This window comes from Lineus longissimus, chromosome 11 (assembly GCF_910592395.1).
Source record: "Lineus longissimus chromosome 11, tnLinLong1.2, whole genome shotgun sequence".
NCBI classification, from domain to species: domain Eukaryota; kingdom Metazoa; phylum Nemertea; class Pilidiophora; order Heteronemertea; family Lineidae; genus Lineus; species Lineus longissimus.
In genome coordinates, this window is record NC_088318.1 from 5,116,421 (window position 1) to 5,134,406 (window position 17,986).

Sequence of the window (17,986 nt, forward strand, 5' to 3'; positions counted from 1 at the left end):
TCAACCAAATAAAGTACCGTTGTGTATGTCTTAACATGTTGGTGCTCAGTATATAATACAGTGGTATTACAAATCAAAGTAATTTAACTTTATTGATGCATAAGAATCGAGGTAGTTTTTTGCTTGAAGGTAAATTTGGTTTGCAGGAAAGTCTTTAAACGCTGACGCATTAATTAGGCACCGTTTTATTTCTCAAACCGTACACTATACCTCTTTACGCTCTCAAAGACCGTATAATGATCTATATTTGTTTGAATTTCTTTAAAGTGAAAAGCAGTTGGTGTGAGTTGAGAAGATTATACTGCTGACACTGGTTTTCGAGGATGGTCAGATGGGAGCAGACTGCCTCTTTTTTAATTACGGCGGATAAAAGTATTGGTTTAAAATACATGTGTACCTTTCACAAGAAATGACAACTCGGTGAGAAGACTTGCGGCCACGCCAGCTGACACGTACATGTACTCCAACACAAGAATAGCAGATCATGTTATTTAGTGTTGTGTTGTAGAAATAAACAGATACTTATGTATGCACACCCCGTGTTCACTATACAAAACGTACATGCACATACTAATAAATTCAGTATGCCGCATTGGCGCACAGACGGGATTCACCCAGGCTGGATTTTACGGTTGAGACCTACAATATTGTTGTTATTGTTGTAAAGCGTTTTGAGACCGACCAAAGTCAACAATATACATGAAGTGTCACATACATGAAAAGCTACCATTTGCGCGACGAGTTTTGGTCACTATCATGTTCTTGTCATCACAACTTGCAAGGGAAAATATCACTTCTCCGAAAATGTTCTGCTCCTCCGAGAATATAAAGGTAAACGTTGACAGCATTTTTAACCAATGATAAAGCTATGGAAAGCCACGATTGAAGGCCCTAGTGTGTCGACCAATAGCGGTATAGCGTAAGTTGTGAAGTTCAAGAAAGCCGGGAATCTCCGATAAAAGCTCGTGAACTTAATATGGCGTCGCACAAACAAGAAAAAAACACCCGACACGAGAATCAGCATTCGCGTTGAGTACTTTTCCTTGTTCGTCCTCGATCCCTCCGAGATCTTGCTGGTTTTTTATATTGCAGCTCGGTTCAGGCTGTTTATTACGAGTATATTTGCCACAAAGATTGCCATAAAGGGAACCACCGATCCGAATATCATTCCGGATAACTTTTAAATTAGTTTTCCCTTACTTTCCAGATATTGTTTGGTATTGTAGTCAGTCTGAGAAGATATATGTATCGAACCATTGGGAGAAGAGTCACAAGAACGCTGACTTTTTGTGACCGTCCTGGTGTACAGAGAGTTCTCTCTTTCAGCGGAAATAAGACTGCGCAGGCGCGTGCCACTAACATGGCAACACGGCACATTTTTGACGCATTACCCAAAAAGTTTACAGTCCAAAATAAACAATTGTCATCCCTAAATTCGCGTTATTGACACGCTTAGTCGTGCGTAGGTCGCGCGTAATTTACGCGAAACAGAGAGATGAGCGCGTCATTGGTGCGTCATTGACGCGCAACTCGCGCGTACGTTGTGCGTCACTGACGCGAAGTAGGGCGGATGTTAATTGCGATTTGGACTGTACTATTATACTGAAAACAGGTAATTGATAAAGCTTGGAATCAGTGAAACCTTGGAACCAGTGATAAACCTTGGAATAGTCAGTACTAAACCGTGGAATCACTGTGCAAGTACCGCGTGAAATCGGGTGCGTTCCTTCGACGATTTATACCCTTCCAACTGCCAATCTCGTCCCAGCTGACTTTATTGATAGCAATTTGCCAGTAGTTCCAGAAACCACCTTTTTGTGGAGGATGACGTCATCATGGAATGCATTTGAAATACGTCGTTGTCGTTAAGATATAAACTTGTATTCATGACGGCTCGCAATTGCAAATATATAATGATTTCTTTTCAATGAAAGCAAAAGGAAGGTTTTATGATTGTTTGTATTCCATATACTAAAATAAAACGTTTTTATTAGAAGAATCATTTTGCATATATAATGCTCTGATTAAGCTTGGTAGATAGGACAAACATGCACACGGGAATCACTAAAAAATGTGTCCGCTTAGAACTCGTGACATCACGAAAAGATATCTACATCCCTCGATGTGTACATGAAGATGTACGAAATCGCTCACAGCGAAGGAATTTGTTCACATTTTTCATCTCCATACACGGCTAAAACCTTCGGTAATAAACTTTCATCTACGTTTCTTGTCATGTTTAAGATGATGTACGGATAAGTGCCAGCCGGTACTGCATGATGTAGTCAATCTTCTCTGTATCACCCTGTATGATCACACCGCTCCGTAGCTCAAATTGGCCCCGTGTTTTGGCGTAGTAAGCGGAGCGCTGATTGGTCCATATTATGGTTGTGTGGTGGGCGTGTCGTGACGTGCATGCCCATATTTGGGAGATCAGTAATGTACACTCGAGGCGAGGTATGACTGGGTTGTTCTAAAATATAACTACCGTCAAATTCTGATCTGATCATGTAAAAATAATCCCCAATATCGATTTTTAACCACCTTAGGTTCCAATGGCATTATTTCATGTTTTTATGCATTTTTAGGACTGATTCCAAGGTTTATCACTGGTTCCAAGGTTTCACTGATTCCAAGATTGATCAACTACCCTGAAAACAATGAATTTTTCTGTGAGAGCAAATACCGGGGAGGACAAGACATAGTCATCATCATGCGGTTTGTCAGCTCATGTAGCAAAAGCTTTCTTATCTGCGCTCTGCTGGAACAAAAGAAAGCTTTTATGATAGCGATACGTCTCGCAGCGGATGCAAAAATTATTTTGGTACAATACGAAAAAGGCCTCTGTGGAATAGCGATTCCTATTGCAGCAGGATTTTTATAGCAAGAAACATAAAGAAATCGCTTCGCTGAGGGCGGTCGGAGTCTAGCGCATGCCAGGAACACCATTGACGCAGGGCTTATAATAAACTGCGAGATGAGAAATCGAGAAATCGCGAGATGAGTAATCGTTATTTTTTGCCACAAGATTTTCTACTTCCTTGGACCATGACAATCACCATTTATAACGCTGCTGTCCACTCTCACTTCAATGATAGTAGGGCCGAAGACAATAGAAAGGTTACATGCAACTTCATGTTTATCTTGACCACAAAGGTTTTTGCAACTTATCACGATATACTGTGAGTATAATACCACGAGGTTCAGGATACTGCATGTATCAACATTATTTTCGGGTTACGCCTGGCGGCACAAGTCACCATACGCAAGATTGACCGATAACAAAGGGCATGCACCTGGTGAACGTCTGGTCATAATAATAATAATAATACGAGTCTTATATAGCGCATTATCCAACCATCAACTGGCCGTTCAAAGCGCTTGGGGATATCATATTATTACCCTGGTCTCCACAGAAATCAATCAGGGGTTTCAAGGAGCAACCCCAGAAGGTGCTCACTTGAACTCGACCAGTAGGGGAACTAAGCAGTGACTCGGCCGGGAGTCGAACCCACGACCTCCTGATCATGAGGCCGCTGCGCTACCGCTGTCATCCCTAAAAATAGCGCGGGATTGACACTGAATCGCAACTAGGCTTTCAATTTGGTTAAATTCCACACACTATTTCAATGGGCCAATCGATAGCTCCCTACTACAGCCTCGGTCTCATGAATGTTCGTCATTTCAGGTTCCATATTTTTGCAATACATCCTGTGGCACATGGCACTCTCACCAAGGTTGGCATCTCACGATTTCGCATTCCGCATTTTGCGGTTTATATTCAGCCTTCAGCGCGGCTGCATGAATCGAAGGTGGTAGGTTATGTTTGATTTTGTTGTAGTTCTGCCGCAAGAACAAGCGATTCTTCCTGCTGGCTAGATATTTTCAAACGACATTTTGTAGCCTTGTGTAGCAGCTTCGTCACAGTTATTATAAAAAGACAGGTTGGCAACTTGTTCCCTGTAACTTATTCTCACCTCCCAGTTTCTGATTGTAAGTTGAGGTTGTGTTTGTTACAGTGCTAGCATCATATGGGTTTTCAATTCAATTACTTGGTTCAACCCTTAACGGGCTACTGATATCGCCCCCACCCAGGGAAGCGGGAATCAGTAACAAGTACTGAGTAGAAGATATTATTCAGCTCATGGCGGGTCTAGATCCCATCGAAATCTCACCGGTATATTCATCTACACGCGTGCATGGTTTCAGCCATTCAACTGCTGGACCCCAGGCTGGACCAAGCCGAACGCAATGCAAAGAGATCTGCCCCAGTGGGCGACCCAAGTATGATTTACGAGTTGTGCTAACAGAACTTTTGATTCTAGAGGTCGATAAAATTCAGCTTTTGTACGATATGAGCAAGCAGGATCTTAAAATAACTGATTTTAAGGAGGACGCGTGGCAAATAATAGGAAAATGCATTAGAATGGATGAAAATGATGGCTTTATTTGCCCTTCCAATGTTGGCGGATACCCCGGCGTTTTCCGCTGCGGTCAACGCGCGCTTTTGGTGCGTAGGCCCCTTAAAACTGAATGCGTAGCGCAGCTGTGAATCCAGGATTGACACTATAATGACAGTTTGACTCTAGATTCTAGTTTTTAACGTCGGTTGATTTTAAGGCATTGCACAGATACTTATGAGCTGATCACATGAATGGCTGGATTGGTTCATTCGTCACGAGCCCATAGCCCGATCATACTTCTTGAACCGATTTATTCATGGGAAAAGGCGATGCTAGGGCCAAGAAATGAACATCATTTTTCACCGACCTTATAAACACGAATATAGATTAATACACATTTACTCACGATCTATAGAATGCCCGGGAAACAAAGGATTCTATAATGCGCTTCAATCTCTGAGGTATTGACGGTCAGGGTCTCTATAGAACAATATTGCAGAATACAATAGGGCCGACCACTTTTTCCAGGGGGGGGGGGGGGGGCATTTGTTACTGTTACACCGGCACCAGGGAATACTCTCAGCTAGTTTATGTGCGAAAATAATGATATAACAACCGCCCCTTTGATGGCGCACCTCTGATTATTTTTCGTGACACTACTGTTAGTGACTTGCTAAAACGGTGTCAACTCTCCAACGAGTGTGCGCAATAAACGGTCTTCTCACTTATAAGCGCGCAGCAGAAAAGCCGAAGGCTTTTCTGCGAAGCGCTACTATGGTTAACGTGCATACGACGTATCCAATGTAAACAATGTTTCTCAAGTCCATGGATTCGTTTCAAATGGCTTAAATTTGACTTAAAATGGCCGCCAGAAGAGATAAACGCGCGAATGAAGCAACTCGACTATTCTGAGCTCCGAGAGAGAACCACATGAATATTCACACTGTTTTTTAATCACACTTCAATTTCAGGGGGTTTACCCCCCCCCCCCCGACATAATATGTGTTTTGGTTTTTGATACTTTAGTAATAATATCCAAAAGATGTTTAAAATGGATATAATCCCGAAATAATGAAGCAAAAGACGGGCAGGCGTTTATAGACACCCGAAAAAAAATTATTTTGAGATTTCAATAAACCTTTTGAAGAAATTCCACATGGGCCGTGGTGGGATCCGAAGACACCTTAAGGAGGAATGTATGTTTTTATGGGGTACCATTGGTTTTGCAGATCTTCTGGTTTTTTCTAAAGAATAATCAATATTCGCTAGCAGGCTTTTTATGCTCCCAGGTATGAAGAGGGTTCTATGTTCCTCAGGTTCTTTGTTCATCAGTCTGGTGTTCCTCAAGAGTCAAGTGTCTTCCAGTCTCTTAGCCTGCAAAAACCCTTTCCAACCAATTTTTTATGCATCAACCATTCGGCAACATGTTGGTGGGGGAAAAACCTGATCCCTGACCCCTTGAATTGGTTGCCCAGGTACGACCACAAGCAATTATCTCAAGGAAGCCACCAGTACGACCTCTTGGTAGTCTTGCCAATATCATGCCAGTGAAAAGGAAGGGTAATGATGGTTGAGGGTTGCAGTAAGGGTACCATCAAATGAGTACCTCTTCCTCGCTCTGGGTTAAACGTGTCAAAGGACTGCACCATCGTGAAGGTTTGGAGGTTCCACTCAAACGCCCCGGGGTAAGCAGCTCGGAAGGACTTATTGAGAGGCCAATAGGGGGTTTGAGGGGCCTTCCCCCAAATGCACTGGCTAAAACATGTCAGAAGGACGGGGGTTAGGGGGGGGGCTCTCCATGGCGACAGTTGCGCGAGTTCAATAGAGCTTGCACTTCACATTAGAATCTGCCAGATACGATAGTCTGGACACCTTTCGGGGGGGGGAACATTTTCCATTTCTTTGCCGGCTATTATGATGATATTGATGGAGTTGAGTTACTGCTAATGCGATACACGGAGAAAACTGTCTATCAAAACAAAAAATTGGCGGAAGGAACTATAGCAGGTTCCCAACCAGGGGGTTTAGGGGGTTTCCCCCCAACCTAAAGGCGCTGCGCGCTTACTGATAATATTAATATAGAATACGTTATTGTAACCTTTTGTATGCCTTGAATACATACTGGTTTAATCGAAAAGTTGCATGATGAATGTCAAGTGGCCTGTGTGTTTAAGGAAATTCAAAATTCTTCGATCATAACATATAAAAACATTGTTTATTACTCTCGTTTACCATAATTACATGCCATGTATTTACATAAGATTTGCATTGATATCACAATGGGTTCTGAAATATCTGGAATAAATTATCTAACTTGCTGCTTCATAATCGTTGGGCCGGACCTCTAAAGAGAAGTTTGATGAAACATTACCGCGCCCACCTTTACTCCACAACTTTAAAGCTAAAGTCTGTTGCCAGCTCTTCAGAGAAACAGCTAGGATATTGTCATCTATCGGGTTATACGGGGTATTCATAAAAACGACCGGGTACGTACGCTTTTAGCCTAAATACTGTTCCATACTGTTGATTGATCGCAAAATATTTGTACACACTATGATATAGATAAGATGCGTTCACCAACAAATTCTATTATACACCTCGCTTTAACTTGCACTTCTTCTGTTTATATCAAAAATAAAACTACATGTACACATTAACATCGCAAGCGCAGTATCCATGCCGTTATCATGAAAGTTGGCCTGCTACTGCATCGTGGTGAAATGTCCAGAAACCTTAATCTACTGATAACAAGAAATATAAAAGCTAGATGGATAGAATTTAATGAGCAACACAAATTATCAATTCTTATCTGTGCATAAGATCACTGTTAATGAAGTTATTAACCCTTAAAGTTTAGGACAATACGCGGGTTAAAAAGTATTGTATATTGTATACAAACAGAGAAATGCAGAGTAATTAGACGTCTGTAAAGTAGGGGGAGGAGCAGGAGGAGAGGGTGAACTTGTTTTTCAAACTTAAAAAACTTCCCAATCCTTCTTATAAACGTTGTAAGCTTTTTAATTTCATCTTGTGAATCACTCTCAGCTGCTTCGTTTAGATCATTGTCGTGTTACCAACCCTTGTAGGAGGAAGGGGGTAACAGATGGTTTGATGAAATTCTGACGTTTTAGGAAATTTTACAACGTTTTTTCTTCTGCACAAGATCTCTTACCCACTTACACCGGTTTCGAACTAAAGTGGCGGACTGTGAATGCGTCCACTTTCTGTGAAACTTCAATTAGTTTCGATATCATTATTCTGTAGGCTCTAATCCAACCTCATTCTAGAATGGTGAACTACGTGCAGGCGACGTTCAGTTGTGCATAGTTGCTCTCTTCTTTCACAGTTACGTTTTCGTAAAGAGGGCCTGGTATATTTTCTGAAAGAAGATAAAAAATCGCGATCACACTATAAATCGTGATATTCGAAAGCACAACGAGTCGTCGGTTTAAATACGACAAGAGAAATTACGGATTTAAGCGTTTTCTCTCCTTACGTATTCTCTACCGGTACTGACATACGATCTACTTCAAAATCTACACAAATGCTAAGTTTGAAAAAGGCGTCATGACTACCGGACAACCTATGGTGTAAACCAAACCATCGTCTATCCAAACTGAATGGCATTGCACGATCATCTACGTAATATCCCCTGTTTGTTTTATAAATACATGTATTCATGAGCGGTTTTAGATCGATGAGACTAGATTATGCTTTCTCTTCTTTTAATTCTCTGTTGAGAATTATAACAATTTTGTTATCTTTAGTTTTTACCTTCAGTATTAAGTCGGTCAGGGATCTCATACGGGTTTTCATTTTCATCTAAAAGCAGAACGAAAAGGTAACTTGAGAAGAGTTCTAATTTAATGTTTCAATTTCCTTTGATATAGAGTCACTGCTTTAAGCACTTAATAGGCATCCAGGTGTCGTTCGGGGAAAGGCCTAGAATTCCGAAGCGTGCATCGCTCAATCTTTGAAGTCTAACGCGTCAACGTGGGTCCCTTTCATTGGGTCGAAAGTGAAAAATCCACGGTCTCTCAGGTACGAGTCCGAAACTAAACACTACTCGGCTACATGGATGAATCATTTCATTATGTTATACATGTAACTTCATAAAAAATGTACTGTACATGGTGTGCAGATTTAAAAAAATTTGATATCATCTTCTCCATTTGAATACTCATTTTTCAAGCTTTGTTATTGATTTTACCATGAAAATGATAGCCTATTTATGAAATGACCTGATCTACATGGACTCCCTATTGCACAACTGCTTGTCGTTGGCGATAATGGTCTGTATTGCATAAATCAAAATCAAATTGTTTGTCGTTATTGACGCATTTGAACAATGTACATGTACAAGATGTATAAGTTTACAACAAACATGTATACATTTTTGGCTTGGATCGGATGTCAACTTGATGACTATCACCTCAACATTTATTCGTGCAATTTTGAACATATAATGTGACACAGGCCATTTTGGTCACCGCAGTCTCTTGTAAAACAGGGAGTTATTAATCGAAATGGCTGAAGGATTATCAATGATAGCTATACCGTTATTTCGTGTGTTTGACTGAGATGACTCGTCCGGCTTGAATCCAATGTTACTCATAGGAATTTGCCTTTCATCGCCTGAAATTGACGAGACGAACATAACAATGAAAATGGCTGAAATATCAATTTCCTGCAGTTGTATAGACTGTACTTTCTTGCACGCAGGTCGATCACTTGGAAAAATATTAGATCCATGAGATACAAGTCCATCAAAGACGATGTTCAAAAAAATACATTCTCCAAGATTATTTAAAAGTTTGCCATATCTATAAAGAAGAAACTACATACATTATTCAGCTTTTTTAAATTGAATAGATATACAATTGACCAAAATTATCCCCATATTCCCCATCCCCCAGCGGTTTCGAAGTCAGTGCTTTCAATAAAGGCAGTAATATCTGTACATTGTGTTGGTCCTCTGGCTTCTTGTGGTTATTGTGATAGTGGTGCTTCCGCGTTGAGCCTTAAAGTGCTCGGATAAGCAGTGAAACGGTGTGATTTGTGCCGCGTAGACCTTGGTTCGACCGTGAAATTGTAGGAAACAAATGCTTTCAAATCAGTTTTGTAATTGAATTATAGAACCACATGAGTGTTGGTATCAACCTACCGTTGCTAGTCGATGAGGAACCGATTTTTCTGATCAGTATACAAATCACAGAAATGAAGACAACTATCAGGAAAAGGCCAATCACTGCTACAGCCAATCCAGCGACTGCGATAGGGGATTCCATTTTTGGTAGATCTGCAATGGGACAAAATTATGACGCCATGTCCCACCAGCAGGTTTGTGCTTTATGGTCCAATGATGGTTGATTGACACTGAAATGGTGTACCCTAGCACACGCACATGCTTTTCAATGCACGGATAATCCCTCGAAAAGTAAGAGAGTCGTTAGAAGACAATGCAAGAATGCATATGCTTTGATATTGCACAGATAATCGGCATGAAAGAAACGCTAGGAAATAATCAGACAATACATTTTGAATAAGGACTGTTCGTCTGAAGCAGCCCCGACATTTCTTTTATCTTGAGAACTAAGAGCCTACAGGCTCATCAATTTTATTTCAACCCGACAAAGGGAGTTGTGAGGTGTTCCAGAGGCGATCCATGGAGTATGTAGCAAGATTCTACACTTGCACCCCAATTTTCAGACCATCTTCCCACCTTAACGCAAAATATGCAACTTCACGCATGTTTGCGAAATCATCAGACCCCCTTCCCCGCTCTGGTGAGTTCATACCTTATGGAAGGCCTGGCCAAAGAAGGGCCATCAAAATCATCACAATTTTTACCCAGTGTTTATGCTTATGAGACTATGGAAAACTAAAGTAAAACAAAAATGTTTGGTCTACCTTCAGTTGAAAATGTTGTCGTCGAGGGCGAACTGAGACTGGTTCCAATCTTTGTTCTTATTGTAATTGTGTAGTAGCTTCCTGGTGTGAGGTTCATGAGGAAAGTTGTGACGGTCCCTGTCGGTACTGTGCTGGGGACCGCCTTTGCTCCACCTGCGGTTGGAGATAGGTCCACAACGTAGCCATCGATGTCACCATTGACCTCCTTCCATGTGACCTTTGCTGACGTGGTGGTGATCGTAGAGAAGGTTATCGAGTCCTTTTCAACGCGAGTTAGTTCTAAAAGTTAAAAAAACAGCCATGTTTATAATAGTATTTCGATTTCTTTGAGCAGAAAATGCAACAGTGAGGAACATGCGAAACCGATATAAGCTTAAGTAATTAGGAAAATACAAATATAAACCCAAATACAAAACAATCCAATAAAAAAAAGAAAAGCATACCCTTAGTCTGAAATGTTGTCGTCGAGGGCGAGCTGAGACTTTCGCTAATCTTCGTTCTTATCGTAATTGTGTAGTAGCTCCCTGGTGTGAGGTTCATTAGGGAAGTTGCGACGGTCCCTCTCGGTACTGTGCTGGGGTCCGCCTTTGATCCACCTGCGGTTGGGGATAGGTACACAATGTAGCCATCAATGTTACCACTGACCTCCTTCCAGTTGACAATTGCCGTGGTGGAGGTGATCACAGAGAAGATGATTGATTCGGGTTCGACGACTGGAAGCAGCACTGAAAGACAAATGCATACTGGAAGTCAAGTAGGATCATGAATCATAACAATTTGAACTTGAAGCGCCTGAAGGACGAGCAAACTGATAGGCCCACCCACCACTGGACAACGGGATACGATCCCAAGCATTTTATGCTGATGCGAAATGAACTTAATGCAAAAAGATAAATGCCGCTGATAATACTATTTCTATATTCGGCAGGGCTTTAAAACAAAGCTTCCCCAGTTCGAGAATCCAAATGTGATTCAAAGCTAAGATCGTATATTCAGTTTGTCGTGAACATTTACATTCATCTCAAGGTTCTTGTAAGGTTTCGGAAAGAGTGCGAACACGCACATCACGTGTACAGAAAACTGAATAAGATTTATGTAACTAACAAGCTTGTTTGAGAAGTTTATCTGGAATGTGGGCGGCAGTGTGGCTCTGGCCAGTCTTCACCCTAGTTTCCGATCAAGGGACAATCGTCCAGGAAAGAAATTGCAAGGCTTGCTAACTTACTCGTCTCGAACCATTGGGAAGATCTTGCACGTCCTATTACTGAGCCCTGCATGTGCCAAACACGAACCCGATATGTGTCGCCGGGTACTAAGTTAGCCAGATACACTTTAGGAAATGCGACGGATGACCAGAGAAAGTTGGGGTAGGCGGATTCGCGACCAGATTCACTCTGTTTTCGCTCAATGGTAACATGGTAGCGAGCGAACGTGCCTGGTGATTTGGTCCAAGATGCCCTTGCTGATGTCGGTGTGATGTCTGTCATGGCGATGTTTGGTATCTCTGAAACAGTCCAAAGAAAATTTCGCTTTGCATTACTCATTGACTTAATATAATGAAAAATTGTAGGTACCTACATTTATGAATATGAGAGAGAAAGTTGCAAATCAATTTCATTCAAAAGTAGTCTGGTTGGAACTTACGTATTTGTGTGGAGTTCATTGTGCTGCAAAACTTCCAGATCCTTTCGAAATCATCTGCTTTTAGGGCGACTTCAAATAACATCATGCAACTCAGGTCGCCATTGTAAAAATCCCTATTCGGCAAAAATGACCTTCCGAATGCAACTTTCTTTGTCTTAGTTGTTTCTGCGGCGACGTTTTTGACAATATATATCTCCTCTTGCTTTCCGTCCATGAAACCAATAACTCTTCCCGTTGCTTTATCGTAAGATAATCCAAAGAATCGCCATGAGCCCGTGGGAAATGTCATATTTGTAAATGGAGCGCGCAGACTGCGATTATTTAGATCCAGCCCAAGGAAAAGACTTTGTTTAGGAAATGCATAGACACCCCAACCTTTATCAATGACGTTCCGTGAGTCGATGAGCGGGGAAAGTGGCATATCAGTACGGAATCTGACAAATCCACAGACGGAAAATCCGGAATGTTTTCCAACCTCCAAACTTGGAGACATGCTGACCCAAGCGTATGAACTATTATTGCCTTCAAAGTGTACCGCGCCTCTGGCGACGCCACTCGGACCTTCGGTGTAGGTCAAACCTACCAACGTGACGTGGTTCCCATTTCCTGACAGGTCTGCGCCCTTCGTCTCCGCGTTGAACGGCCAGTATGCTACTGCGCCGGGGGTGAATGGGGCTGAAATCGGAAAGTTGATAACATTTTTCAATAAAACTTTCTGACATGCCACCTTGTTTTTCTCGTGGCAGGTGCAATTTAAAACAAATAGACACTTTATCACGGTAGTTGCAATGGAAAATATCAACGGTTTATACAGCGACCTGCAAATTTACAATATCATCATGTACATGTAGATTTTGAGGTTAAACGCCTTGTACGGTGTATATATGACGCCCCAATTAAAGTTGCATGGGCGCTCTTTTATTTGGCCGCCCGTTGTAACAGTTGGCTGAGTACTTATACTGCTACTCCTGCTACTACTACTAAGACCAATGACCTAAGGTCGTAGGAGCACCATGGCAGCTGGCAGCAGTGATGCATGCCCAAATAGATCTCTTTTCGGCCTCCGGATAAGTTGAGGTGTTGTGAGGCCGGACCACTCTTTGATGTTATCCATCCACGTTTTTCTTGGTCTTCCTCGCTTCCTCCCTCCAGGACAATACCTTGCAAGATTGTCTTTGCAAGCGAGTCATATCTGTATACATTCCCAAGCCAGTTGAGCTTCCGTCTTTTTACGGTGCTCTGGAGTGTCTCGTGCGTTCTACATGTTGTCTCCACCTCTTGTCGAACTGACACATTGGTTCTTCGTTGTAGGTATGAGATTCCAAATAATTTCTGCAGGCACTTCATCTCAAACGCTTGCATGCGGCGCTCTGTCTCGGCGTTTGTTATCCAGCTTTCACAGCCGTAGAGGAAGATGGAGATGGCGAGAGACCTGTCGAGTTTGACCTTTACTTGCAGACTAAATGTTCTTGCTCTTTAGAATTGGATGGAGTCTGGCTAATGCTGCTGTTGCTTGGGCGATTCTGACGTTTATCTCTTGAGTTGATGTACCGTCCCTGTTGAGGATGTACCCTAGGTATTTGAAATGGTTCACATCTTCGAGGAGTTTGCTGCACATTGTTACTGCTGTCCTGGATCCCTGTACTGCACTGCTGGCCATTCCTTTGCTTTTGAGGGCGCTGTCTTCAAAACCATAGCTTCTTTCGACCCGGGCAGAGAGATATTGGTGTTCTCCTCCGTTACCTGCCATCAGGTCGATGTTGTCTGCACAGCGCAGGTTGCTGAGTGGTCTGCCTCCAGTGGAAATTGATGATTCAAAGTTTGTCATCGCCTCTTGTATGATGTTTTCCAGGAATACGTTGAAGAGTGCAGGGGAAAGGAGACATCCTTGTCGGACTCCGACCGTCGTTCTGAAGAAGTTGCCGAGTTGTTTGTTCTGGAGGACTGCACTGGTTGCATTGTCATACAGTTATTTGATTATTCTGACCAGGGGTTCCTCGATGTTGTTATCCCTCATGACCTTCCAGAGGCCCTCGTGCCATACGCGGTCGAAAGCCTTTTTGAAATCAATGAAGATGTGATGTAGTTCCCTCTGGTGGTCCATGTGTTTTTCAACTAACAATCTGATGTTCGGGTGTGCTTCTTCCACTCCTGAAGCCGGCCTGTTCCTCTGATAGTATCTCTTCGACTTTGGGTTGGAGACTGTTGAGGATGATGCGTAACATGACCCTGCTGGGGTGGCTGATGAGACTTATGCTGTGGTAGCTTTGGCACAAGCGCATGCGCAGGTTACCCTTCTTGGGTAGTGGGATAATGAGGGCTTGTGTCCATTCCTTCGGCCACTCCTTTTGTTCCCAAATCTTCTGGCAAAGTGCGGTCATGACCTTTACCATTGCTAGGCCACCGTGTTTCAGGAGTTCACCGGGGATGTTGTCCGGTCCGGGAGATTTCTCTTTTTTCAAGGTTTGGATAACTTCCTTTACCTCTTGAGCTCTGATATGAGCCGGCAGCTGGTTCCAAAGGAAGGGACCACTTGCCGAAAAACTTTTGTCCCAGAACGAGGTCTTTGTGCGCTTTGGTTGAAGCTTGAAGCTAGGAGCAGAAGACCTCGTACGGTGAGCAGATACGGCGAGTGGAAGCTGAAGGTAACCAGGTGCCGACCCACGAACAACCTTATAGCAATGCAGCAAGACTTTGAAATAAACACGAGACTTAACCAGCAGCCAATGTAGTTGCCGGAGGACTGGCGTAATATGATCGTACTTTGGCGTTTTGCTAACAAGTCTCGCAGCCCGGTTTTGAATACGCTGGAGAGGTGCGATAGTCTTGGAATTATATAATTATTTACTTTGAAATTATTATGTTTGTTTAAATATCATATATATATAAGTGCATGTATTTCATTATTTGGAATAATACAACTAAACATAACACAATTCAGGTCGAATTTAAGATAGGGACTATCTTTCTAGATTTACAGGGGTGGAATGACATATTCTCCCATAGGGAGAAATTACGACCGTGTATTGTCACAAATTCAGACATTTCTAATTAACACGATGATAAAGGAGTCAGTTTAGAATCATTAGAATTGCTTCAAATAACTGTATACAAAAATGTACATGTGTTTGGTGTGGTCAAGATGTCATACTGCACTTCTGTTCGATAAATACCACAGTATTAGGACTTTTTAAATCGCGAAAATGTGTGAAGGGAGAATGTACGGATTTTAGTACGTACTGATCTGCACCCATCATGCTCCTCATAGTGGGTGCAAAAACGCATATACGATCGTAATGCGAAGATGAATTAAAGGCCATGCCAGTGCGCACATACTTTTGAAAGGCATTTTGGTGTTATTTTAGCGAAATTTTGTGGAAGTTAGAGAGAATTAAGTCGCATGGCATTTTAGGGCGATGTATGTATGTTGTAGCTTACATGTATATGTATGTTTGATTATATACCAAAATTGGAACTAAGGTTCAAGTTAAACATGCATTGTTCAGTAAACATGGTAAACATGTTTTGTTTATCAATTTCAATTTATAAGATATGTTACATGTATGGTCAAATCGAAGTTCTTACAGGTCGTATCCTAAAACATGCAAAAACATGGAAATAGGACGGCAATACTCACTGCAATCATCTGTACAAACCGCAGAAGTAACTAGGTTGACATAATCAGCCGTCAGGAGGAAAACCGCGGCGGCAATCCCTATCGAATTCGGCCTTGTCATACCGATTTAGCGCTTTCGAATATCATCAGGTAAATTTCTGAATTTGTGTATACCTATATATATATATATATGAGTCATCAAATTATGACGCTCCAATCAATTAACCAATGTCATACAAAAATAAACAACCAGCACAAATAGGTCAGTGCCTGTTAGAAATATCAGAAAGACTTCGATTCACATCTCAGATGTTTTTGTTTGCGTACTGATTTCGCTGGCCACTTTCGACACGAGTCAAGATGGTTTTTTTATAGTGGTCATTTAATACATTGCACACATTGAAGATTTATGACAACACTCAATCACTACATGTACATATGAATCAAAAGGTAGTCTGCAATGTTTGGAACGTTCCAAATGGAACGACCCAAATAAACTGTCTAAACACAGAGTAAAAAACGAACATTTTTGTTTGTGGAATATTTTAAGTTATATTTTTTTATATAACACATCAAAAGTAGTTTATTTTTACAAATTGATAAATTATTTTAACACTAGTCCACCTGTCATTCCGCATTTTATATGAACCAGCAAAACTCCCATCAACCTCGTGCCCATATTATTACACAGGCGTCTGGAATTAGACAGGTTCATGAACCAGAATAACTGCTTTGAAACGACAGACTGCTGATAACGTGACATTGGCGGTTCAATTTATGATAAAGACTGTGCTTGCTTTCAGCATTACTGCCATTTTTAGAGAGATTTATGAGGTAAAATCGTCCCAGATCATTGCATTAGGCCTACGGTAATCAAATGCCTGTGTATTTTAGTTTCAGAAGTCACCGATAGGTGGCTATTTCCATCCACACGTGCTCTCACTGGACACTGTCTTCAGCAGGATCAAGTTAGTCATTGTTTAAATAAAAGGTTTTCGAACACAGCCCCTTTGACAATTGAGTTCATAGCCCCTTCAAACAGTTTGGGCCATGGCCCCTTTAACAATTGAGGTCATAACCCCTTTAAACAGTTTGGGGCCGTCGCCCCTCTAACAATTGAGGCCATAGCCCCTTTAACAAATGAGGTCATAGTCCCTTTAATAGTCAAGGTCATAGCCACTTTAGTAATTGAGGTCATAGGCCCTTTAACAGTAGTGGTCATAACCCCTTTAGTAATTGAGGTCGATGTCTGAAGCAATAGTCACTGTCCCCTTAACAGTAAATGTCATATCTCATAGTCCCTTTAACATACAGTCTTATTCCCTATTGAAACAGTCCCTCACAAACAAGGCCACTGTCACTTTAGCAGACAAGGTCATAGTCCCTTTAACACTCAAATTCACGACAGTCCCACGCCATCGTCACGATCCCTTTAACAAAAGGCTTCAACCCAGGCATCAACCCTGGTGCCATTTTAGAAACTAATGGTCTACATATTGGCCTCCCACTCTCCGTGGCAGAGTTTTCTGACCTATGTTTTGGAGAGTGCATAATGTAAACACTCCTGTCCATCTGTACATCGGATACGCCATGACTGTACATCAAAATCCCGCCAATTCATGCGCCTCGAAAAACTATAAAACTTCTTTAAAAAGTCTGTTAGTGCCTAGTATTGATACCGAAATGTTACAAACTGAAAGTATCAGCCGCTGCGTTGTTTTTTGTAATGTGGTAAATTTTATCCCTCAGCGAAATGTTCAGGTTGTATTGTATGTTGTTTTTTTTGTTGTTTTTTTGTTGTGTAGCACTTAAGATTAACGAAAGGCAAAAAGAAAGTCATTCAGCAAGTATTGATATTAAATCAACTGCATTTTACAGGTTGTATGTAGGAATGCGTTCAGGGTGTGACAACAGAGTTGTTTGTTTTCATTTGTTTGTTTGTCTGTGAACTCTCAAGTGATATAAATAATACAAGTCACCGGGGTTAGACGGTGCATTTTTTTTTCTTTCTTCACGTGAAATATACAAGCTATTACGTATGTTTAATGGGGTGTGGGGCAAATACAACCAAGGGGAATATTTTTCAGGTTGTGGTGAAATGTAGGAATGCATTTTAGGTGTGACAGCAGAGTTGTCAGTTTGTGTTTCTTTGTTTGTCTTTTGAAAGTCAATGTAAGGTTATTATGCTCAACTGACTTCTGCATAGGGGGTTTACCCCATATTTATTTAATTCATTTACGATCAATAGAAAAGCCATTCAGGAACAGTTTAAAAGGCTTGCTCTTCAAGTACACTATGTCTAGACAAGGACATAAGTGAAACTAACACGTCAGTGTGACTGCGCATGTAATTGTAGGCGTATAAAATCCTATACTGTTCTACATGTTTTGGTGTTTGTTGTGCATTATGCCCT

The 17,986-nt window shown here is 41.6% G+C and overlaps 1 protein-coding gene and 1 long non-coding RNA gene across 2 annotated transcripts in view; one reads left to right on the forward strand and one right to left on the reverse strand.

The window, feature by feature from the left end:
- Window positions 1-6,596: 6,596 nt before the first annotated feature.
- On the reverse strand, window positions 6,597-15,734 carry LOC135496358 (tenascin-N-like). Its single transcript, XM_064785647.1, has 9 exons — window positions 15,595-15,734; window positions 11,958-12,632; window positions 11,539-11,817; window positions 10,757-11,038; window positions 10,314-10,592; window positions 9,568-9,702; window positions 8,961-9,038; window positions 8,178-8,225; window positions 6,597-7,782 (listed from the first exon to the last, which is right to left on the reverse strand). The coding sequence occupies exons 1-9, from the start codon at window positions 15,692-15,694 to the stop codon at window positions 7,700-7,702; spliced, it is 1,959 nt and encodes a 652-aa protein (XP_064641717.1). The 5' UTR covers window positions 15,695-15,734; the 3' UTR covers window positions 6,597-7,699.
- LOC135496360 (uncharacterized) overlaps window positions 6,730-17,986 on the forward strand; it is a 31,426-nt gene continuing 20,169 nt past the window's right edge. The window contains exon 1 of the long non-coding RNA XR_010448660.1: window positions 6,730-6,889. This is a non-coding gene — a long non-coding RNA (uncharacterized LOC135496360). The remainder of the gene's footprint in view (window positions 6,890-17,986) is intronic.

Coding starts and splice junctions, on each gene's coding strand:
- LOC135496358 (XM_064785647.1), bottom strand. CDS start 15,694: ATGACAAGGCCGAATTCGATAGGGATTGCCGCCGCGGTTTTCCTCCTG. Junction 10,593..10,756: donor GACAACATTTCAGACTAAGG/GTATGCTTTTCT, acceptor TTTAACTTTTAG/AACTAACTCGCGTTGAAAAG. Junction 7,783..8,177: donor TGACCGACTTAATACTGAAG/GTAAAAACTAAA, acceptor ATCTTCTTTCAG/AAAATATACCAGGCCCTCTT.